The 24,680-nt window shown below is 30.8% G+C and overlaps 9 protein-coding genes across 9 annotated transcripts; 3 read left to right on the plus strand and 6 right to left on the minus strand.

The window, feature by feature from the left end:
• Window positions 1-970: 970 nt before the first annotated feature.
• Window positions 971-1,345, minus strand: OCT59_015156 (uncharacterized protein; the record flags this gene model as incomplete). The annotated part of the gene is made up of 2 exons (XM_066139816.1): window positions 971-1,134; window positions 1,216-1,345. 2 exons carry the CDS (start codon window positions 1,343-1,345, stop codon window positions 971-973), a joined length of 294 nt encoding a protein of 97 aa, XP_066002654.1.
• A 97-nt stretch (window positions 1,346-1,442) lies between these two features.
• On the minus strand, window positions 1,443-2,110 carry OCT59_015157 (uncharacterized protein; the record flags this gene model as incomplete). Its single annotated transcript, XM_066139817.1, has 3 exons — window positions 1,443-1,714; window positions 1,787-1,981; window positions 2,062-2,110. 3 exons carry the CDS (start codon window positions 2,108-2,110, stop codon window positions 1,443-1,445), a joined length of 516 nt encoding a protein of 171 aa, XP_066002655.1.
• A 3,047-nt stretch (window positions 2,111-5,157) lies between these two features.
• On the minus strand, window positions 5,158-8,001 carry OCT59_015158 (uncharacterized protein; the record flags this gene model as incomplete). Its single annotated transcript, XM_025333183.2, has 1 exon — window positions 5,158-8,001. One exon carries the CDS (start codon window positions 7,999-8,001, stop codon window positions 5,158-5,160), a length of 2,844 nt encoding a protein of 947 aa, XP_025174798.1.
• Window positions 8,002-11,270: 3,269 nt separating this feature from the next.
• OCT59_015159 (uncharacterized protein) lies at window positions 11,271-11,626 on the minus strand (the record flags this gene model as incomplete). Its single annotated transcript, XM_066139818.1, has 2 exons — window positions 11,271-11,434; window positions 11,560-11,626. The coding sequence occupies 2 exons, from the start codon at window positions 11,624-11,626 to the stop codon at window positions 11,271-11,273; spliced, it is 231 nt and encodes a 76-aa protein (XP_066002656.1).
• A 643-nt stretch (window positions 11,627-12,269) lies between these two features.
• On the minus strand, window positions 12,270-13,457 carry OCT59_015160 (uncharacterized protein; the record flags this gene model as incomplete). The annotated part of the gene is made up of 2 exons (XM_066139819.1): window positions 12,270-12,982; window positions 13,046-13,457. The coding sequence occupies one exon, from the start codon at window positions 13,455-13,457 to the stop codon at window positions 13,149-13,151; it is 309 nt and encodes a 102-aa protein (XP_066002657.1). The 3' UTR covers window positions 12,270-12,982; window positions 13,046-13,148.
• Window positions 13,458-14,694: 1,237 nt separating this feature from the next.
• OCT59_015161 (uncharacterized protein) lies at window positions 14,695-15,404 on the plus strand (the record flags this gene model as incomplete). Its single annotated transcript, XM_066139820.1, has 3 exons — window positions 14,695-14,748; window positions 15,062-15,095; window positions 15,175-15,404. The coding sequence occupies 3 exons, from the start codon at window positions 14,695-14,697 to the stop codon at window positions 15,402-15,404; spliced, it is 318 nt and encodes a 105-aa protein (XP_066002658.1).
• Window positions 15,405-21,402: 5,998 nt separating this feature from the next.
• OCT59_015162 (uncharacterized protein) lies at window positions 21,403-21,675 on the plus strand (the record flags this gene model as incomplete). Its single annotated transcript, XM_066139821.1, has 1 exon — window positions 21,403-21,675. One exon carries the CDS (start codon window positions 21,403-21,405, stop codon window positions 21,673-21,675), a length of 273 nt encoding a protein of 90 aa, XP_066002659.1.
• A 303-nt stretch (window positions 21,676-21,978) lies between these two features.
• OCT59_015163 (uncharacterized protein) lies at window positions 21,979-22,377 on the minus strand (the record flags this gene model as incomplete). Its single annotated transcript, XM_025326709.1, has 1 exon — window positions 21,979-22,377. One exon carries the CDS (start codon window positions 22,375-22,377, stop codon window positions 21,979-21,981), a length of 399 nt encoding a protein of 132 aa, XP_025174802.1.
• A 323-nt stretch (window positions 22,378-22,700) lies between these two features.
• OCT59_015164 (uncharacterized protein) lies at window positions 22,701-24,377 on the plus strand (the record flags this gene model as incomplete). The annotated part of the gene is made up of 5 exons (XM_066139822.1): window positions 22,701-22,854; window positions 22,972-23,216; window positions 23,311-24,175; window positions 24,240-24,278; window positions 24,364-24,377. The coding sequence occupies 5 exons, from the start codon at window positions 22,701-22,703 to the stop codon at window positions 24,375-24,377; spliced, it is 1,317 nt and encodes a 438-aa protein (XP_066002660.1).
• Between the last annotated feature and the right edge of the window lie 303 nt (window positions 24,378-24,680).

Genomic DNA, 24,680 nt, shown 5'->3' on the forward strand with positions numbered 1-24,680 from the left:
ATCGAATAGCGGGAAGGAACTGCCATTTTTGCATTGCAATTTGCAAACGTCTAGGGGCGGGCAGGCATATTTATGCTTTATTCCTCCCTTTAAACACCCGCTGTTTATTTTTCCATTTTACATAGCAAGCAGTTCCTATATATCACTTTATGTAAAATAAAATATCTTTTTGACTTTTTAAACGTGTGTGCATGTTTTCGAGTGTATGATCGTAAATAAATGTTTTATTAATACAGAACGCAGGATGAAAAATAAATACAAATCGGGTCATTACGCCCGTGATACAGGTCGAAGTAAAATAATACAAAAGTTCGGGACTTCACCCGTGATACATGATTTGGGCGAACGTTGTTCGCTGAAATTTCTATGCTAACTTGCCTTCGTATAGGCATTGAGTGGTTTATAGTGATTTATCGATTTGTACAGTAGAAGTTTTTGCCACGTTTATGCTACAGTTATATGAATTGCACGAATTAAAAAATACTATTGATTTTTGCGTTTAGAATTCTCTGACCTTGGGCCAGCGAAAATTGTGACTATAGCTCTGTAAATACAGTATTAATCTATTCAATTGATATTCTTAATAAATCACGGAAATTTTATTAACAGTTTATTATATCAATAGCCCTGTAAAAAATCTGATCCGTGTTTTATCTTTCCATGTTTTTTCCGTGAATGTATCATTTTAATGGAATTTATAGCCTTAAATCATGGAAATTTTCATCTCGCTCATCTCGCTAACACGGATATCCGTGAATGTATCATTTTCACGGAATTTTTACGGAAGACACGGAGAAATAATGGAAATATTCGGATAAAAATTTTTTATAGGGTAGTTGTTTATTATATTAATAGTTTAACAGTAAAGCTATACTTCACGGGTTAGATTTCCAAGTCTTATGACGCTTCTCATTGAGCACTGAATCTCTCTGCTCTTCAAGAAGCCCCCTTGATTTGCACTAACAACTTTCTAACAGGCAACAGGCTCGCGAATATCATCACGAGTTAATGATAATTTCATAAGTGGTATTGGATCAAGCCTCGGTAAACATACACGAACCTCAACGATCCCACTATTATTCTCATCATAATCATTACCTTTTAGAATGACTTTTGTAATTATCCATTCGACTCCTGGAGTTATAAATATCAAAGGAGTTAGTATATTCACGTATTTCATCATTTTGAATCTAAGATTTTGTTTCATTAGCATACCGGTTGAAATAATACAAAACATTTCTTCGTCGTACAAATCAGCATCAGCGTAAGTACGTTTTTTCCTATTGCATTGCATAGATGCATGCGCTTGGACGGAACTCTGGCCAATCCCATGGCTAAGATCCATTTTTTTCGCTTCAGTCACGCAGATAATAATATCAATATCACCTATTTTTATAACCCAATCAAGGGGTCCTTTGCCAAGACTCCCAGAAATTTCGTATTCAGGAATAATCTTTGTCACCACCGAACGTTGATACTACAGCATAGATAATTGATGAAATAAATACACGACATGTGGCCTCGTTTACATATCCGGAGATCTCTGGGGATGCCATATGTTTTCTCAAAATCTCGGAAATCACACTTTCTAAAAGTTCATCTGATATATCACCATTGCGAACTAAATGTTCTGTCGGTAGATTATAGTAATCATCAACTCGCAGACCGAAGAACGTTTTCATTCTTGAATAGGTATACCAACTAAATTGTTGTGCTTTTAAACATAAAAGTATAATGAATATCTGACGAACCAAATAAATAAATATACATATGAACAACAACTCACATGTATCCACGACTATATCCAATTTTACTTTAGGTGCAGAAGTACAAATGATACTAGCTAAATCAACATCGGTGGATATATGAATTGTTTGACTCTCAATTTCCGCCTCGTCTGATTTTTCCTGGAAAGGTGGAACTCGTAGGTGAACTTGAAGTTGTCGTAATAGATTTAGGTTTTTTGGCTTTCGAAATTTTTCTATCCATTTCGACAATAACACGACTTATGACAAGATGCTCGGGTTCTGTCCCATCGGGAAACGTGAAATATTCATAGACTCTTTTCTTCAAACCATTCAAAGACACCATTTCTCGGGTCACTGTCCATTGAAAATTTCTTTTTTTTTTTTGACGGTTACCGTAAATTGCAGTACAATGAACCTCTTTGCGGATCTGTTGGTGGATCAACAATAATGTGCAGGTTTTTTTGAATGGGTTCATCATCAAAGTATTTTGATAATTTATCAACTGGTGATAACTCTACACCACCAAGCTCATCCTTGATGTTGACACTAATTTTACTGACAGCGGTTAATTGTGCACTCTCTTGTTTGGTAGGGATCGACACCTTCCATAGCTTGAGCTTGTCCGCAGGGAAATTGTCGAACTCGGGTGTTATTTCCGCCTTAATAACCTTCTTGAGGTCCCCAACAAACTGACCTTTATCAATATGGACAGGGAAAGCGTTCGCTGTTGTGTATTACCCTTAACAAGACAGAACAAAGTGATAGACATTATATACTGTTTTTTGCGGAATATTATTGGCTCAAAGTGCGGTGCGAAAATTGGGTGAAAAATTCAGCCGTTGCACAGGGTACACGGGTACACGCAAGTGACGCAACCTTGCGGACATCTTCCGAGCTGATTGATGCTAGCCCGGAGTGACGATCATCAGTTCGGATTCCGAAATATGTGTATATTCTCGCCAGACTGATACAAAATCAGCGAAACAGCCGCAGGTAAATCATTCTTGTGAATCGCAGCGATTCAGAAAAAAATGAATTTGCTTATTCTACTGCATATACTTGAAACAAATCGCTATAAAACACTAAAATGACTAGGCTTGTTTTCACTCAATCCGGATATAGTATGACGATCGTAAAAAATTGTCCAGGTTTGAGTTATCTTCCTGAACCCGTCAATTATCATCCTGGATACGATATGGATTACGTTCATGCATATGTTAGAGATTCTTTATACTGTATAAGGGAGCTTATTATAGTAGTAATTATACTTATATTTATATCGATAATAAGATTTATAATGAAATAATCGAAATGGAAAAAGAGGACGCATTATTAGTTGTGTAGCCTGGTCAGACTTTAACTTCTTGGGCGATAAATGTGCGAATTCGATTTGGCCAAGCAGAAGCATAGTGTATATCACCGATTCTGCTTATTTGTGGGGTTTTGAAGAGGTAAGATGGTTAATTCTGTCTATTACCGACCAGAATTCATAAGAGTCGTATGGTTATTTGCTTTTATTGTTGGAAATTAATAAAATTAATAAAAATCAACGATGCGGAACCAATGAAAAAGGAGTATTATGATAAATATGACTATGTCGGAGCTGCGGACTTGTTAAAAGATCATTGGAATCATTCTTGCGCGGTAACTAGAACAAAAGATGGATATGCGCGCCTTATCCAAAAGCAGAAATTACAGGAGGAAACTCACTTCATATTCCAAAAGAGTTTGGAAGGCAGTGAGAAATGACAATACTCCTAACTCCTAAGGAAAAGAAATTTCTAGGTATGCCATATCCTAAGAAAAAAATGACCATGTACTCAGTTCTATTAGGACTTGTTCCTTAAAGCTAACCCTGTTGTGCAGGACTGTCATATTATCGAAGTTACTGAAGACTCTTTTATCAATCAACTTTATCATCAAAAAAGTTATTCGGAACATAAGAGACGACAATTACAAGAAAGAATAAGCCGAGCATGGGAAAAATTCGAGCATACGAAAAACATAATGTTGTGACACTTAAACCCAGGTTCACTAAAGTACAGAAAAATCTTTGTCCTAAATATTACGATTATGATAGGGTGTGTGCACTTGGCGATGCATATTCAATTCTGTGCGAAAGAGTGCAAATTTATAGAAGGATCGGACTGATTGCGCTTAGAATTCTCAGAATGAATGGAATAATGGAATTATCAGAAGTGCGAAATTATCAGAATTGCAGAATTTTTTTTTACTTGCTATAGAATGGCCAGTATATATCTTTTCACACAAATTACTCGAAACAACTAAACAACCTAGTCAGCTTCCTCCTCACTATAAAAATAGATGTGTGGAGACGCCTCATGACTCGGAAACATCCATTATCACTGGAACAGGCAAGTAGTATCCACCTCAAGTCCGCACTTATTGGCCTATGGTTAACATTTGTGGACGATGCAGTGGATATACAGGTCTCACAACCACTACCTCAAGTCTAATCTGGAATTTTTGGTAAGACTTTCTGACCTAACTTTGGAGAGCTAAAACGAGGCAAAACTCAGCAGCAGCATGGCATTTAGGTATGTCAACCAAACAATTATATCCGGTAGGTAAAAATTTCTCACCTTTTAGGTGTAATTTTTTTTGACCTCGCCCAATAATGTCCCAGTCTGGATGTAAAATTTACATCAAGGTGTACGTCTGGGTGTACTGTCCCCTTAATGCTATCTTAGAAATGGACAACATGGATTTTAAACCAATCCTACTATACTTTAGAGGTTATACTTTTTAACTGATTTATTTACCAAATGAATCGCTTTTAAGGTATTATAAAAAATAATATGCTATAAAGGATTTCTGAATCGTGCCAAAGGCATTACAGACACTTCGTGTCCTTCATGTCCTTGGCACTTATAAATGCAATCTGACATAGCATAAATTTTATGATACCCTAAAAATGATTCTGACACGGTAACAAAGCCCTGTAATACTAATTGTCCGGAGTGAAGTGAAGACGAGAAAAAAACGATCACGTGAATTTCTCTGTCCACCACGTGATCGTCACCTAATGAAATCGCAAATTTTAGTTTTCGCTCCGAACTTACAACGGTTCCCGTTTCCTAGTCTTATTGCATAGCAGGAACGCTTTAAAATATCAAATAAAGCTGTCTTAGATTATATAATGCAGAAAACAAGACGGCGGGGATTGGAGGTGAAATCAGTATAGTAATATATCAGCTGTCCCAGGTGAGGTCCCCTAAAACGTCTTATATTAAATTCTTTATTAAAAATAGAAAAACAAAATAGACTAATAATAAAAAAAATTTTTAAACATTCTTTATTAAAAATAGAAAAACAGAAATAGAATAATAATAAAAAAAAATTTTAAACATCTATATAAGTAGTATTAAAGGTAAAGAATTTAGGATATTTAGGATGTTTCTATTCTTTCAATTTTTTCAATTGTAAGTTTAGTTTTATAAAGAGAATAAATATTATTTAATTTAATTTCCGCATTTTTTATTCCATTATTTAAGGCTTTTTTATACCAAATAATTGCTTCTTCAAGATTTTTATCAATTCCGATACCACCATAATAACATTCACCTAAATTAAAATAACCATATGCATTTTCATTATTTGAAGATTTCGTATACCATTCGAATGCCTTTTTATAATCTAATTTTACTCCTTTACCATACTGATAACAAAATCCCAAATTATTCTGTGCACTTGCATTTCCTGATTCAGCAGCTTTTAAATACCATTCAAATGCTTTCCCATTATTTACATTGGTATTTATTCCATTATCATAACAATAACCTAAGTTACATTGACCTTTTGCACAACCTGCAATTGCTGATTTCATATACCAATCAAACGCTTCCTTTTCATTTTTATCTGTTCCTATACCATAATGATAACAATCTCCTAAATCATTTTGTGCTTTCGGATTTTCACCTTCAGCAGATTTAAAGTACCATTCAAATGCTTTCTTTTGATCTTTGACTGTTCCGATACCATTTTCATAACAATAACCCAAATAATATTGACCTAAAATGCAACCTTTTTCAGCAGATGTTTTATACCATTCAAATGCTTTATTATTATTTTTATCTATTCCTATACCATTTAAGTAACAATTTGCTATATTATTTTGTGCCATTAAATTTCCTGCTTTAGCAGATTTTAAATACCATTTAGCTGCTTCTTTTTCATCTTTACAAGTTCCAATACCATTTTCATAACAATAACCTAAATTATAACGTCCTTTATCACATTTTGTAAAGGCAGATGTTAAGTACCATTCGAAAGCTTTTTTTTCATCTTTAATATTTATTCCAATACCATATAAATAACAAGTTGCTAAGAAATTTTGTGCCAAACCATTTCCTGCATGAGCAGATTTCGAATATAAATCAAAAGCCTTCACTTCATCTTTATCAATTCCTATACCTTTTAGATAACAGATTCCCAAATTGATTTGTCCAATTAAATTTCCTGATTTTGTTGATTTTAAATACCATTCAAATGCTTCCTTTTCATTTTTATTTGTTCCTATACCATAATAATAACAATAACCCAAATTATTTTGAGCCATTGAATTTTCTGATTCAGCAGCTTCCAGATATGATTCTAATGCATACACTTCATCTTTTTCTATACCTATACCATTCTTAAAACAATAACCTAAATTAAATTTACCTACATCACAACCTTTACTTGCTGATTCAAAAAACGATTTAAATACATCGTCATTTATATAATATGATTTATGTGTTCCTACACCATAATAATAACAATAACCTAAATTATTTTGAGCATCTTTTTGTCCTAAGTTACCCAATTTTAAATACAAATTGAAAGCATTTTTTTTACTTTTAATTGTACCAATACCATTTAAATAACAATATGCCAAATTAAATTCTGCTAAATTATTTTGTTTAGAAGCAGATTTTGAAAACCAATCAAATGCTAACTTTTCATTTTTATCTATTCCTATACTATTTAAATAACAAATTGCTAAATTATTTTGAGCCAAAGAATTTCCATTTTCAGCAGATTTCAAATACCATTCAAATGCTTTCTTTTCATTTTTATCTATTCCAATACCATTTAAGTAAAAAGTTGCCAAATTATTTTGAGCCAAAGAATTTCCATTTTTAGCAGATTTAAAATACCATTCAAATGCTTTCTTTTCATTTTTATTTATTATTTTACCATTTTCATAATAATCAGCTAAATTATTTTGTGCATCAGCGTTACCTGATATAGCTAATTTTAAATTTAAATTAAATTCATCATTTTTATTTTTATTAATTGTATATTTATTTTCAGATTTTAAAAACCATTCAAAAGCTTTAATTTTATTTTTTGTTGTTCCTATTCCATCCATATAACAAATTCCTAAATTATATTGTGCCTTTGAATTACCTTTTAAAGCGGATTGTTTAATATTTTCAAACTCTTTTTTACTTATTTTTTTCTTATTAATAATTGAATTATTCATATTATAATTTGTATTTTCTTCTGATTTTAACTTTTTAATACTATCTTGAATGATATTATTATTAATACATATATGTTCTTCTTGTAGTTCCATTTGTTTATCGATATTAAATTCATTATCTTTTAATATCTTCATCATATTGATGGTATTGAAAATAATAATATCTTTATAATAATATAATGATAAGAAATATTTTCCAATAATTATATTATTATTCTTTAATAAATTAAATTCATTTCTATTTTCTTCAGTTAAACATAATTTATTATTAAAATCATCATTTAAAGTAAGTGAAGGTATTTCGTCATCGTCATCGTCATCGTCATAGTCATCATCATCATTATGATTTTTTTTATTAACGGATAAAAAATATAAATCCAAAGCAGATTTTTCATTCATCATACAACCTATACCAAATTGATAAAAGAATCCCATTAAACTTGTAAACCAAATAAAATTATTATTATTATTTTTATTATTATTATTATTATCATAATAAAATTTCAAATCTTTCATTAAATCAAAAAATTTTTTTGGATCCTTTTCATTAATTTCAAATTTAAGTTTCATCCATTCAACAAAAAATTTTTCAAAATTATTAAAATCTTCTGTTTTAATAATTTTATTATGAAAATCTTTTAAAATTTTTTTTAAGAAAATTTCATCCTTTGAATTAATAATAATAGTAGTAGTGGTGTGACTGATGTCTTTGGTGGTGGTAGTAATTGATAGGTCGGTCTTATTATTATTATTGTTATTTGACATTGTGATTATTTATTTATTTATTAGTTTATGTTTACGACGTTTTCTGTTTTTTTTTAAAAAAAAAAAACAACGAAAGAGTATTTTTTTTAAAAAAAAGGAAAAAAAAATTATTTCTTCATTTAAAAAGATATTATAATGAAAAATGGAATTTCCTAATTAAGAAAACTGAAAGTGAAAGAGTGACAATTGTTTACGGAACAAATATTCCACAACTCCACAAATTGTTCGTCGAATAAAAATTTCGAACGATTGTACCTTGTTTATTTGTGGCGCAGTTACTTAAGAGTTTATTTTATACTTGTTAAAAAAGGAAGGAATTTATCGTACTTTAATGTAAATCAAAATTAACGTCTATTTTTTTTTTGGTTAAAATTAAATATAATTATAAAGTTACCTTAATCTTAATACTTACGGGACGGCAATTACCAAAGTTATTAAACTTTGATAATTACCCGGACATATTGACGATCACATTTGTAATCATTTGTAATAATTACCAATAAACGATCATTCATGATTAAACAAAGCACCTTCAATGACAACAATATATACTGTACCAATTTACGTTTTACTATAAATAATACAAAGTTTATTTAAAGGTAACACAGTTTTTTTAATTGCGCTACCGAGAGTATACTTTATTGAATTTCTTTGTTAAAGGTTCGGTCTAAGCAATATTATGTATTTAACATGATATACAATATGAATTCTCTTTTATTTACGAAGATTTCTTAATTATAAAAATCCTCAGCTGATTTTCGAGAGTGTATATTGACAAACAAAAGGTAAAATGTCTATCGATGCACCGTTCGGATACCGACTTATTCTAAAGAAAAACAATGATTAATAGTGATAAATTGTTACCGATTAGTTAACTAATTCAGCATTAAATATTTGGTTATCTGATGTGAAAAATGCCAGTTAACTGAGCCGCGAAAATTAAATGTTTTAGCTAGCCTGGCTGCTGATATTATTATTTATTTCACATTTTATATCAATAAATAAAAGTAATTTTGAAAGAATTACCACCAATCCTGTATTTTTTCTGCAAATAAAATTTTTTTCACTCTTGTCCTAACATACGCTAGTTTGCACCAATAAAATTTCGCAAAAAAATATTATAAAAGCCGAAGTTTCCAGTCACGTTACTCTGTCTTATCAAAGGAGCGGCGAGCCTATTAGTGAGCTCAAAAAGCTATTAAAGCTGAGAAACAAAAAGAGTTCGACAATTTTCTTGCAGACAGGCTCAAGTTATGGAAGGTAGATGATCTCTTGAGCAATCTCACATAACAAGACCAGCCTACTTCATGGAATGTACGCAAGCCAATGAAGGAAACTGTCATTAAGCTGTCGAAGCCTCTATTTGTTGCGTACGAAGGTGCGGGTATGAAAGACGGTGAGACGATTAGTTGAGACATGGCGAAGAAGGTCCTTGGCCATATTATCTCGTTGTCGGAGGAGTCACAAAAGGCGGATTCAGCTACTAGCGTAGATAAAAGAGAGGGAAATAAAAAGGGTGAGGTCATTGAACAATCTTGGGAAAAATCAGATACTGTATATACAGTAGGTCGTAGGTTTAGTATAGAAATTCGTCATGTATTACGGTTAAGGTCCCGAAACATTGTATTTATTTTATTTCGCACTTCTAATCTGCACGCATCCCAAGTTTGTATTTATCTTTATCCGTATTAATAAAAAATTTATTTTTACGAAAACACGCACACACGTTTAAATTCAAAAGTAAAACTTAAAGCTTTTTATTATATCTTTGCATGATAAAGGAGCCAGCGTAGTGGATGTTTCAAGGAGGAATTTGCCGCCTCGCTAAACGAGAACAATTCCTTCCTAATAATGCTACTGCAATTACTCGCAAAACTAACTACTCTTTCCCCCTCTTTCTCAATCCATGATATGATTTTATGATTTTTATCCATTGAAGTCTTCCTTGGAGTCCTTTGATGTCGATAGAAACTGGCCAATGTGTCAGGACTAAGTCCGATCTCATCAGATAATATATTATACATTTGTGAAGGAGACGCTTATCTTTTTTTCTTCTTTGGTCGTGAATTCGACCGAATACATTACAATCTCTTTACTGTACTCGGAACGTTGACCTGCGAACACACGACTTGTAAAAAAAAATCGATTTGATCCGGCTAGAAATAGGTGCAGAACAATAGGCGTCGCATTAAATCATGTGAATTAGATTTACCTTGAGAAATTGTCATTCCTCCATTCATTGTTCATTATTTATCACCAGGATCGTTCTTTCAAGTTCATTATTGAACCGATGTTTACGAAAAAAGGATAGTGCTCCTTCTAGGACTGCGTATGTAATAAATATCATGTTTTACGTGATAAAAAAAAAATATTTGTTTTATTGTTTTTATTGTAACTTATAAAAAGTTTTTTAAAATTTTTATTTAATTAGATCATTATTTTCTTTTAAAAATAAGAGATCATGAATAGTATTAGGACTTAAACGGTTTCTTTTATCAGTAATAATATTACCTGTATCTGAAAAACCGTTCAGATGACATTTCTTTCACAGTTTCAGTTTCACTTATTATGATATTGAGGATGATTTATAGGTAGCAGGAAGTGTAGGTATAGTGAAATTTCTGTATCTACTGGGGATTTATTAGATTGTTGCAAAGACATATTTTAATTGAAAAAATTTATAAAAATAGAATTATTGTAAGGAGGAGTGTAGTTGGAGATAAAGATTGCAATATAGAAGTTTCTAATAATTCAATTTATTGTTTTGTTTTGTATCTTCAATTGGTTCGTTGAAATATTTAAATCTAGGATTTAAAAAACTAGTAATACAATCTATAATAAATGAGGAATTTCTCTTTAAGTATTCTTTCAAACAATGTAAAGTAGGATGCCATAATAAGAGAGTTGGATATGTGCTACCTGAGGCCGAAGTAAGATTTGTTGCATCTTATCATGCGTGTGACCTTATCTATTTCTAATGTGTAACTCATTTTCATTATCCCATGTCTGTAAGGCCTTATTCAATGGTTTCTTAAATATTCCATGTCTTTTGGAAAATCCATGTTACTCAACGTAACTTGTGCATCATATGCACTTTGATTCTTAACACTATGAGAATAATCATTAGAGCTTAGTCTGAAGTCCCGAAATTTGTTTGAATTCGTCAGCTTTCATCTTAACAAACTCTAATCGTAATTCTATTTTCTTTTTAACTTCCTGACGATTTCCGTATTCATATTCATCACTCTACTTGCGAAAGTCATTATAATCTAATTTCTTTGATAATTTAATAATAATCTTCCAACAAAATCTCTACATTTTCTATTAACTTCTTTCTCTCGTTCAGCTTTAACGAATTTCAATTTCAATTCATTGTATTTTACCTTCAATTCATTGTTTTCCTGATTCAAATTCTTAATTTCTTCTTCTACTTCTATAAGATTAAGTTTATTCTAACCTTAATATATATATATATATATAAAGCAAAACATAGTTTTTAGTTACATAATACATTATATACAGCGGTTTAGATGTTAAAATTCAATGTTGCTTTATTACCTTCCTCTTTTTTTTCTACACGTTTCTTTTCTCTCTTTTGTCTTCTTTTTTCTCTTCTACTGGTCATTTTATAGATTTGAAAAATCTACTTGTTAAAAAAAGAGTACAACGGTTTTGATTTCTTTAATGAAAAAAATAAATGTAAAATGGGTTTTTTTTTTATAAAGAAATATAAGAAATAAAGGTTTCAATAATGAATGATGAGAAATATTGTATATATAAAATCATAAAATAATAAAATATCCATAAGAAAAAAGATTACTATTAATTAGTATAATAGTGTAATTGATGATGACATGATGTACTTTGGACTAACGTTTAAATGCATTTAAAATTTTCGAGAGAGAATGAATTATATTTTATCGCTCTTAATGGGTTCCTATAGCTTATGGATAACTTCACTCCTAAGTAAAACATAATTAATTTTGCCAATAATTTAAGAAAAATCCACGCGAGTTTTTATTGATTAAAAGTTCGACTGTATATGTGAAGCAACAACGGATCTATGGGCTTTTCTCATTTATACACTGTATTTCGGTGACAAACTTTATCAACGCTAATACAGTTGAAAGGAAATTCTGATTCGAAATATAGTCCTGTGGAAATGATATCATGCCTATCTACCGAAAAAAAAATATTAAGATCCGGGCTTGGTGCTTATACCTAAAGACAAACAATTCAATATCCCCATGTTTAAGTAATGAAATTATTTTTTTCGTAAATGCTTGGCCTTAGGCATTTAGCAAAAAAAAGTAGATTCGATTTTTATTAATAATAATACATATGTCGTCAGAGGAAGCGACATGATGCAGCGAGTAAATCCTATAAAGTATGTAGTTCACATAAACATTTATATGCTGAAATCTATCTAATATATCCTTCGCGGTATTACTCTCTGCTGAAGAAATACATTGACATTCTATCAACTTCTTCTCGTTCGTGGCGCAGTTCGTTTCAAAGACCTTGCGACATCTCACTAAGATATAAACTGGATGCGGATCGAAAGATGACAGGTATTTATAAAAATCGGACAGTTATAAAGTGCATTCCCACATTTGAGTCTTCTCCATAATAATCTCCTGCACCGGTTATTCTGTTGAAGTATTTTCTTTACGAACAGAATTACATAGAGGGCAGAGTGCTGAACTATTAAGATAAATCCATCACTGTATAAACTACTCCCAAAAGATAGACAGGGAAACCGTTCTAACACCAACCTGATTACATGTTTTGATTTTACCTGACGATCCAGAGGAAAAGCGAAAAGTTGGAAATTGTTAGATTTACTAACCTCAGCTAGTATGGCTTGCGCGTCCGATTCATTAATCTGGTTTGTTTCCGAATTGGAAGGATTATCCTCGTTTTGCTCTTCGGGATCATCAGTGAAATCCAAATTGGACTTTACAGTGAAGTGATCTATAACCTTTTGGATTTCATCATTAGTAAACTTTGATATTTCATTCACACTATATGACCTGATACCTACCTTTCAAACAATTTGTAGAACTTCACGGCCATCTAAGTTTTTTTACGCAAATTATCTCTTGATACATCCGGGAGTGGCGTTCCCGATATCTTGAGATCTTTTCTTACATGTTAAGTTGCTTCACAACTTCGTCATATATTAAGCTTCTCGCCTTCTTTTCGCCAATTTTGTTTTTATCGTTCAAGGCCTTCTCCTGAAATATAAAATTTCTTCCGTAGTGATACCAACATAATATTTCTTCTTGATTTGCTTTCAATGTGCACTCTTCCGCGATAAGGGCTTTGTCACATAACTGAGCCAAACGCTGAGATATACTGCCTCCGGAATCCGTATGCATCAATAGTGTCAGGTTTCCGGACCGCGCGGTCTCTGAAATTTTAGTCTCATGATTTACTTTGGTAGGCAAAGACATTTCTTGAATCAATCCCTGTTCATTTTTTCATTCATGGCAAGTTGTAGACGCATAAATCTGCGAAATCGAAGCTGTATCTTGATTAGTCTTATCATTTCCCGATTCCTTTATCTTATCTCTTCTTCTTTACAGCTGCCCAATCAAGAAAATTTCCACTTCCTCATCCGGACGCTTCGCGTGACTTGGTATTTGTGTTAATGAGCGTGAAAGTTCAGCATTCTCAGCCTCGATCTCAGCAACTTATCTCTAAGTTCGAAAATTTCAGATTCTACTTCCTAAACTCTGCAATCTCAGCTAGGAGTTTATTATTTAATTCTCTCAATGAATCCATTATAAGTTGAGCGTTTGACATTGTTTTATACAGGTAGGAATAACTCAAAAGGTCGTCAGTATCAGTATAAAACGGGACAAAATGTCACGATCGGAATTACTGATTTATTATATAAAAAATAATTACAAGATTCGGTAATAAATAAACTTGTTACAAATGAAATGGTGTTTCTATACTAATGCCTGCCAGTGTTTCGTTCATCTAAGCTATCTATCTATATACTGACACAATATCCCAACATTGACTTTCAGTTGTCCCATCGATAATCTGTATAGATAGAAATAAGATAAAAATCGTCAATTATATAAGAGAAGCAAGCAACCAGAAATAAAGTAACCTCATAAACCTTAGTAAAGATCTCGCTGAAAATTTATGTTGTTAGCACTTCCTTGTTGTTTAATAAGGCCTTCAGAAAAACTGTACGAATAATGGTCATTAGTTTGAAATCGTTTTCTTGTAAATGTTCCGAAAAAAAATATATTCATTCCTCGTCCAAAATTTCAATAATTTCTTCGTCAAGGATTCTTTCAAACTGCAATACGTTCTTGTCAAACACGGAGAAAATAATATTACGGCTGGGTAGTCCGAGTAAAAAAAAACCGCAGAGTAATGCGCTATTACTTTTTAAAATCGTTTTGTTTCACACACGGCAAATTAGTCAGATACGGAACCAGATCGACGAAAATTTTATATAAATATGCTCTAATGAAAAAAAATTTTGTATAAATGCTCACGTATGACGCATAACTCAAAGTGAATACACGTCTTTTTTTTTTATATATATATATAACGTCCCTAAACCTTAAAAAATTTTTTCTAAGAACTCGCTCACTTACACCCGTAGATACATCATGGTTGGCTGTTTTATTCTAGGTAGCGGTGTTACATTCAACTTTGAAATCGGCAATGACTTACAGAATTAAAGAAGGCCATTTTGGAAGTTCCTTTGAAAGTATTGGGGTAAAAAACGAAAAAAAATAAAGCAAATAACGAAAAGTATGAAAAATTTCTGGAAAATCATCGTGTAGATCTCGACATTAAAATTTTATTTATTTTTAAAATTGAGACAATGACGAGCACAATGACAGGAAAAAAGAATATTTAAAAGGGTGAAAAGGTTGCATAATGATTTATGAGAAATGATCGATCACGTGAGTTTCTGTCCTCTCACGTGACGTCATCCAATGAAATCGCAAATCTGAGTTTATCTTTTTTTTCTTACTTCCTAGTTAATTCAACATTCATAGAATCTCCTCCAAAATATACATAATAGTCCAACCATCATCGACCGCCACCACTGGTAACTGGTATGTGTCTCCCAATGGTTTACCTCTCGAACAAGAAATTCGCAGATCTTTTATTAATCTGATGTCTTTCTCACGTTAGAGCAGGTCCTTCGCGAGGTATTACACGTCTTTTTTCCCGTAACCAGCTCAATTTTTTCATCTACATTTCTCTCCGAACTCTCGAAAAAAAAAATTATTTTCAATTATCTCATAACCATAACAAAACCTCCTGAAATTCATATGAACAAACTCTCGAATTTCGCAAACCTCTCAAAATCCTCGCAACTCTCGCAACCTTGCAAACCTCTACAATCCTCACAATCCTCATAACAAATTCATGAACCTCAAAACTTCCTCAAACTTAACTAAAGAAATTATTACTTACACTTCCGGAAAGAATTCAGTATGATATCAATTTATACAAATTATAGAATTTTGGATTTCTATAAAGATCTGTATAAAGAAAAGCTTGATGATGGGGAAGTTATTTTCAAGAGAGAATTTCATCTTTATCTATTTAACATCTATCTGTTGCTTTTTCGTCTCATCTCAGAAATACTAGTCTTAGGATTAAGATGCAGCCAAGCTTGCTAATGATACGACTAAAGCTTATTTAAGATATTAAAAGTTGGAATATAACAATCTCACAAAATCTCGTCCTATTTTCCCCCGTAATTTGCCAAACCAACTTAGTCGCAGTCATCAATCTTCTTACCATTATGGCCTTACGTTCATCATTTATTATGTTATACTTGTTATGATAATAATAGTATTCATTTTATTCATAAACTTTTTAGTTGCACCTGAACCTGATGAAATATTCAAAGATCTCCTCAAAAGCAAAAAACACGGTCAATTTCTTGAAACGTACATAAAAAATAATGATCCATTGCTGTTATTCGATTCACCAATAACACTTAAAACACCTGTACCTGCCACTTCAAGTAAAAAATGTCCCTCACTATTATTATACAAACTTCTCGGAAATAATAAAAACCAATTGCCCGAATTTCAGCTATCCAGTCCGCGATTGCCAAAGCAAAGAATAATTTATTGATTTTTAGGAACGTCTGGATGTGGAAAACGAGGACTTGTTATGAATTACTATGCGAGAACTGGGGGCTTTATTTTGTTGCAACAAGAAAAGGAAATGGAGGTTCAGTGACATTATTGAGACAATCGAAACTCTCCTTAGTGAGAAATTAACACAAAATCTTGAAAATATTGTGTGTTGTGCAATTTTTTCTCGACTTCTTATATTATGGCATTGTATGGACAGTGCATCAGAATTCAATAAACAACGTTGGCTCCTAATACAAACTTAACAAAAGATCTTTATGAATATGATGATGAAATATTTCTTGAACTTATGTTGCGACTCAATACTTGCACACTATTGTCTGTAATGACTTGCATTGGTAAATTATACCAAAAAATCCAACAAAAATCAAGCGACAAAAAGAAGTTTATAATTATCCTTGATGAGACGCATGCTTTTGAAGATACATTAAGTGGAAAATTCAAATCACGAAGAAATAATATAAACGATCACTATTGTCTCCCGTAGTTCAGTCTTTTAGAGAACCAACAGCATCAATGAAAAATCACTGTATCACCTGAGAAACGTCCAACATTTTATTTCCCGGATGATCGTTGTGGTCCTGATCTAATTTTCTTTGTTAGATTTGAGCAAGTTGAGGTTCCGGTTTTTGTTCAAGTGAAATTGCGTTATTCGGTTAAAACAATTGCAGGAGCTCTCAGCACGATCGATCCAAAAATGTTTTACAAAGCTAAGAATGGAAAAATTTTTCAAGAAGAATTAAATACGCCTATAATCAATAAGATAATACAAGTTTACGTTACAAATAATGAACCATATGATCTAAGGAATAGATCAAACCAGCAACAGGTCCTGGGATTATTGATTATAAAAATGCATCGACTGTCTTTCAAGAAGATCATCTACGATTTTTTTATGCGCTTAAAAATATAACTAAGAGAAACAAAGTAGATGAAGAGGGGGAAGATAGTAAACCAGGAAAAAAGCGCGAGTGTTAATTATTATCAGTAAAAATTATTTTTGTTTATGTAGCTTGATGACATTAATCATAAATAAAAAAATAATGATACATTATATTTTCGTGCTTTTTATTATAAACATGAATTTTATTATTTCAAAGTTCAAACATGATTTGTAGTCAATTTTTTCTAAAAGAATAAAAGCCAAAAATCTTTCATGGTAAAGTAGAAGCAAATATATGGCATGCTTGCGGATCCTAGAAGATTAATTGCGAGCCCGTAACGCCATAATATTTCTTGGAAATTATTCCACCTATTACCCATATCTACAAAGTCTATATAAAGGATTAAGTTCCGGTCACGCGGAACGAAAATCGTTTTTTTTAAAAGAAATAATTCTCGAATAAGCTGATCAGAAATAATGTCTCGACATAGAGGGTAGATTCTTTTGTTTCTTTTTATTTCTTTAATATTTGCTAATTCAAGAGAACTTTTTCGAAACAAGACCTGTATTATAATTCCGAAGTTAGTAAGAGATAAAAATAAAATAGTCCCGCAGGAGTCACTTTTGCCATTATACTTCATTTTCATAATATACCACTCTGCGCTGTAATCGAAAGATTCATTTCTCAGTGCATTATAGCAGTATGTAATAATTTTATCGTTGTCACACTGTCACATAATAGATGCAACCGTGAAGAATCTTCACGAACAAAAATTACGTTAGTATTCGGGTCAAAATTTGCGGTCTCATCTTCTGATGAAGAAGAAATAAAAGAAGGTAAAAAGCGGGTTATAGGTAAACAAGGTGATCAGGAGTGAAGCAGAAGAAGAGAGTGACAGTGAAGGGTGGACAGTAATAAGTATTAACAAAAAAAGGGGTGGAGTTATGGAAAAGGTAAAGGAGGTAGACGTAGGCATATTAACAAGTAGTTTCACTTTTTGTACTTTAATAATAATTATGTCAAATGTAGTTTAGTATTTAAAGTTGACCGAGCGGTAGGCCGAAGCGCCCGGAATGTATTTCTTTTGTTTAATCTGTAAATTGTTCTCTGTTCCCAATTTGCTTAATAAAGAGATGCGCTTACGCGAGTTGTAAAAAAAAAAAAATTTAATGTGAAGGAATTTTTAATGACATTTTGCAAAAAAACTAACACGTTTAATATTTAACGTGTTTAAAATTAACTGTCTGAGGCTGTGTAACATGATTCCCATGGAATTTGCAGAAATTTATCCCAAATTTTACATTAGTAATACTGTACAATTCCGCGTAACGGTAAAATAACCCCCATCCCTGGACTGGTAAGATTCCCAATTTTTGCTGGGTGCAAAATTTCCTTTTTTGGATTTGTGTAATATCACAATAAGAATGCGCTATTTCATCGTCCATAATTTTATACTTTATTTACTCTTTCTTTTTGGTTTAGAAATCAGTATTTTACAATTATTTTTTATTTTTCAATTACAAATTTGTTTAACATCATACTACATATGACAGTATTTACATGTAGAGCCTTTAGGAGTTTAGGCTAAAGAAAAATACGATCTTTTTAATAAAGATGTATTTTTTATATCGCTTATATTTCGTTTGACCTGGTTTATCGGGGACATTTCAATTTATTGATTTGCTCTAATATTTAGTTTAGTATTATTGTTTAGTTTTTTTAACTGTAACTTATAAATCAAACCAAAGGCATATATGTAATTTCCAAATTTCCAAAGTTTTAATAAATTATCGTTAACCAGTAAAAAAAAAAAAAATTTTATACTTTATTTACAAGATTCTAATAAAATATATATCATACAGTAGTAATAAAGCAAATAATAGAAATTTATTTTGAATATTTTGTAAATTTCTTTCTTCTCCTTCATTTAGTTGTTTTAATCTATAAAAATGAATTATTAAAGTGATTGTTAATGCAAATTATCAACAGTCGATTAAATTACCGACATCAAATAATATAATTATTAAAAATTTTTATCTCTAATCCTAATCCATACCCTAATCTTAATCTAATCTAACCCTAATCCAGGGACGATGATTTTTTGTGTTTCACAGAATTTCACAGAAACCACAGAATAGGGCTATGATTTAGGATACGCAATGCAATCATAATAATACTAGCCCTATAAAGAAATAAATACGTTTTTAATACTTAGAGATATGTTTTTAATACCGAAAAACATGTTTTTGATACAGAGAAATAAGAAAAATGCACAATTTTATGCTGTATCTCGAATAATACGTTCTTTATGTAAAATTATACTAAAAAAGCTAATATTTGAGATATGGAATTGTGTATTTTTCAATATTAAAAACGTATTTATTTTTTTTATAGGGAAGCACTAAGTCTATACTTCACATTAAATTGTTCTTAAAATATTATTTGAACTCTGAGCTCATTGTTATACAGATAAAATGATAGTTCCATATAGTATACACTTTTTAAATTACATTGTCAAACATACATATTATTTGTGACACCTACATGTATAACTAAATACAACTGACAAAGGTCAAATGCTAGACATATATAAATTAAAATTTGAAACTCCTAGCTATATATGTCTAATCATATTGATATAATTTTTTCAAAAATTGTATCATGCCATATTTGGCAAAATGATTTAATTTTTATCAACCTTGTCAATGTGACTAAAAATAAATTCAGTTATATTTTACTTTTATATTCAATGTGTCAGTTCAAGTCATACTATTTATTCAAAAGTTTATTTTTTATTTAAAGCCTCTTCCCAATTGTATTAAACAAGTGATTTTGGCTTTATTTACGATTTACCACCAACAAGAGGTTTTGATTTTATCATCTTCAAGAGATTTTTATATCTGAAAGCTATTCTGGTCAAAATGGTAAGTCTCATAAACTCTGTATTATTTTGAATAGTAATATTAATAACTAAATAATAAGATTTCATATTGTGGATTCTTAAACAGTTGCCATGATATTATTGCTACTACTTTAACTTTCTTTGATGATGAACTTGATTGTATTTGGGTTACTCATTTTTTTTGCATGAAGGAAAAGATTTACCTGGATTAAAATATAAGGTGTGTTTTTTTTTATTTTGCAAAGTAAGGGTAACCCCTAAGTTAGATTTATTTGATTTAGGGGAATTACTGGATTTGACAAACTTTGGTAACCACCCCAAGGCTCTCAGTTCAGGTGCCCTAACTTTGTAGTTAATAAAAGTCTGATTATTCTGGAGGAGGAATTTGCTATGTACCTTCTTTTATTACTAAATAAAAAATATTGCACACTACTAATAATCTCTTCTTATAACAGCAGGTATACATAGAACATTCACATTATGCAAAAACATTAAAAATATATACTGTAGGATTAGACATTGGCATAGGAATTTTAGCAACAGCCTATCACGAGAAAGTCCCAAATCTTTGTATTTATTTTTTAACTGTATTAATAAGAATTCCAGAAAAAATGTTTTGCCTAAAATCACGTGTTTATTTTTTAATGTTAATGGACTACAAAGATTATGGCAACATCCCGAGCTTTCAAGCAAGAAAGTCATATGATAGTTGATCTCATGCAGGGTGAAAATAATAAAAAAAGTCGATATATATCTTTGAACAAATGAGAAGTAGATCACAATAAACTTTTCTGAATTGTATATCTTAAGTCCAAATATTTCACTTTGATAATTTGAGTAGGGGAATATTTTACTTTCATTTAGCAATTATCATGTAGAATAGTAAATGCTATTTTTTTTTTGTTTTAATAAATCTTTTTTAGCTCATATTATCTTTGATTCCGTTATCTTTTCTTTTTCTCATTTTCATTTTCATTTTCTTTGAGCCTTTAACAGCACTTGTATCACTTGTATCACTCACTTGCATCGCTTGATTTTAAAGTTAAAGAATCTAAAAAGAAGTAAGTTAATAAAAAAAGTAGCGAAACTTCACTCCCATTATAATAATACTTGTGGGCTACTAGATTCCTCATTCACGACACCATCTTCTGCAATCCATATTACTCGACTTACGTCAATACTAAAATGAAAAATAAAAAGAAGTCTTACGAAAACTTCTTGACCAACTTCTACGATGTGCCCTATGAAGCCACAAAAGTATCTATTCATATACGTATCTCGCTTCCGCGACTTACCCGTTCAAAGATCAAGTCAAAATCGTACCAGAAGCTGATCGAAGGGAAGAATGGACGCGGAAATCTTGACTATGGTATTGAATCAGTACAACTGGGAGAAAAATTGGCCTGATTGAAGTAAAAAAAGATGACTTTAAAAGCAGGGCTTCGCACAGGCCACTGTACAGATGGAATCTTCACTATCTAGCAAACGCAAATCGGACGAAATAGATGACGAAAATGGCTTGGATAAAGTATGGGATTGTAAAAGATGCAGAGAAATGGTACTTCATGGAATGTACGAGGGGAAATCATCATTTAAGTTGTCGATTCCCTTATTTGTTGTGTATGAAGATGAGGATACGGAAGACAAGGCGGAGAAGGTCCTTGGTCATATTATATGGTTATTTGAAGAGACACAGAAGCAAGTGGAAGCTTCTCAAAGTGGAGTAAAAGGGTAAGATTAACGGGAAATCTTGCGGGAAAGGCACCTCTGGTACCAAGTCGAACTAGAATCCCGGCTTCTCCCACATGCTCGGAGTCAGAATATTTTTTATAGAGTATGTAGCTTTATTTAGCATAGAAACTTCATGTATCACGATCCTTTGTATTTATTTTTCGCATGTTAAAAATTTTTTCTTGGCAAAATTTCGTGAAATTTTTTTTTTTTTAACCAAACTTTATTAATATTATAACAATTATTGAAACACAATTTGTTATAATTTAGACATAATATATCTCATAATAAAGTATCTATCTACAAACTAGTCTAAAATACTATAATTTAATGCATACTTAGAACTTCTAAATTTAACTAAATTATGATACGACCATAAATCAGAAATATCTAAACTAAACCATAAATTTTTCCTATGCTCCATATTTGCCAGGTAACTACCCAGCCATCTTTGTGACACATCATATATAAATTGATTTCTATGTTTACTATTTGACCCTATAGATGGTAAAGAAGATGTCTCTAATTTACAATTCTTTTTCACTATCCTAGAGATACCGACACTTCGTTCCCATTTATTAACCTCCTTACACCTTTCTACCCAAATAACATCTCTCGCTAATATATGTATGTCTCGAACAAACCCTTTAATTGCTGTTGTAAAAATTGGATCACTAATATTTAAATATAGACGTGAATTAATCATACCTTTAATTGCTTCATGAAAAATTCTACCATTAAATATTGAATATGACCGATCATTTAAAATTTGTAAAAGTCTTGCATAATAATTGAAATCCAATCTAAAATTCTGATTATCCAATTTTTAAATTTCGTGAAATAAGTTCACACGAAATTCATAAATTCATTCTATTTGTTACTTTTGTGATCATCAGCAATCAGCTGGTTTTTTCGAACAAATTAAATATTTGTTGATCGCTGCTGTGCAACTGTAATACGTAATATAAGGCCGCCCTTTTTTAAAACAAAAAAAAAAATCCTTTTACTCTGTTTAAAGATAAAGCTAAAATGGAAGAATTTAAGCTCAGTGATGATGTAATTGAACAAATAAAAAATTTTAATCGTTGGAGTTTAACAGATGAACAAAGATTGTTAATTGATAAGCTAATATTAAATGAAGAATTAAAAGAACGTTATAAAGAGAATGGTTTATGCAAAGATTGTAAGCAGCCTAAAGTTTCTGATTATTGGTGTCAATGCAAATTTCAACAAAATTTCAAAAATTGGACTAGTGGAAATAATAAAGTTGATAATTTTATTCAAAAAACACAACTTAAAGCCAAAGTAGGTCGTGAAATGTTGGAGTGGATTGAATATGATAGATTTGAAAATGTTGAATATTTGGCCAAAGGAGGATTTGGAACTATTTATAAAGCAATTTGGAAAGATGGATGTATATATGAATGGGATTCTATAAATGATCAATGGGAGAGAATAGAATCTTTGGAAGGGCATAAAAATTTTCCAGTTGTTTTAAAATGTTTACATAATTCTCAGGATATGACATCCGAATTTTTAAGAGAAGTAAGTTACTTATTTGTATATAATTTTCAAATTACTGTTCCATTATAAATGGTAAATTTATTATTATTTATTATTATTATGGATTCTTTTTTAGATTGAATCACATACTATGATCGTTTCAAGTCGTGTAACTCGATGTTATGGAATTACTAAAGATCCAGAATCTAATAATTTCATGATGGTAATGCGATATGCGAAAGATGGTAGTTTAAGACAATATTTAAATAATATATTTAATTCAATAGAATGGATTGATAAGTTACAAATTTTAAGAAAGATTATAAAAGGCCTCAATATTATTCATGAAAAAGGATTGATTCATCGTGATTTTCATTGTGGTAATATGTTAAAAGATGATAGTGATACAATTATTTCTGATTTAGGATTATGCCAACCAGCAAATGTAAAATCTTCCCAAAATAATGAATATGAAAAACAAGTATATGGAGTATTACCTTATGTAGCGCCTGAAGTTTTAAGAGGAGGAAAATATACTCAAGAAAGTGATATTTATGCATTTGGAATTATTGCATATGAAGTCTGTACAGGGCTTCCTCCTTATCATGATATTGCTCATGATAAAATCTTAGCTATTAGCATTTGTCAAGGGCTTAGACCAAGATCTAATTATAAAATTCCTCAACTAATTTTGGACTTAATAATTAAAAAATGTTGGCATGCAGATCCTTTAAAACGACCCAAAGCAGATGAATTATTTAAATTATTAGTTGGATTAAAACATTTTGGGAGTGATGAATTTAATAAGCAAATTGAAGAAGCAGAAAGAATTAATGAAAAGTTTGCTTCTACTTCATTACCATATAATGGTACTACTCTTTCATATACTACAAATCCTCAAGCAGTTTACACGAGTAGACTTTTAAACTTTAAAAACCTGCCTGAACCAAAGAATGCTATTGATAACAAAGATGATAATAATTCATTCGGAGAATATTCAGGTAATTAATGTATTAGCTTATTTTACAAAAGTACTTTTAATATACAATTATTTTTATTTTCTAGAATCCATAGAAGCAATAGATTTCACTAAACTCAACCTAGGTACTCATTTACATTAACTTGCTTTCTATATGATTGATTTTACCAATAATATTAACAATTTGCTTTAATAATTCGTTCTTATTAGAGGAAAACAACTAAAGAAAAAGAAAAGGAAGAAAATTTACAAATATTCATAATATGAAGTTCATTATTTGTATTTTATTACTACTACTACAGTATATGATATATTTTATTGGGATAAATTTATTAATAAAGTTTTTATAAATTAAACCAAAAACAAATAGAATGCATTATATACGTAGTATGTTATAAAATCATAATAAAATAATAAATTACATTTTATATATATATATTTTTTGACTTTATTGTATTGCTTATGATTAGTATGGTTCGATTTTGTCATCACCTTTTGCTGTATGTTAAATTGTCAAAGTATGCTGT

Source organism: Rhizophagus irregularis, chromosome 23 (assembly GCF_026210795.1).
Source record: "Rhizophagus irregularis chromosome 23, complete sequence".
Classification (NCBI taxonomy): Eukaryota; Fungi; Glomeromycota; class Glomeromycetes; order Glomerales; family Glomeraceae; genus Rhizophagus; species Rhizophagus irregularis.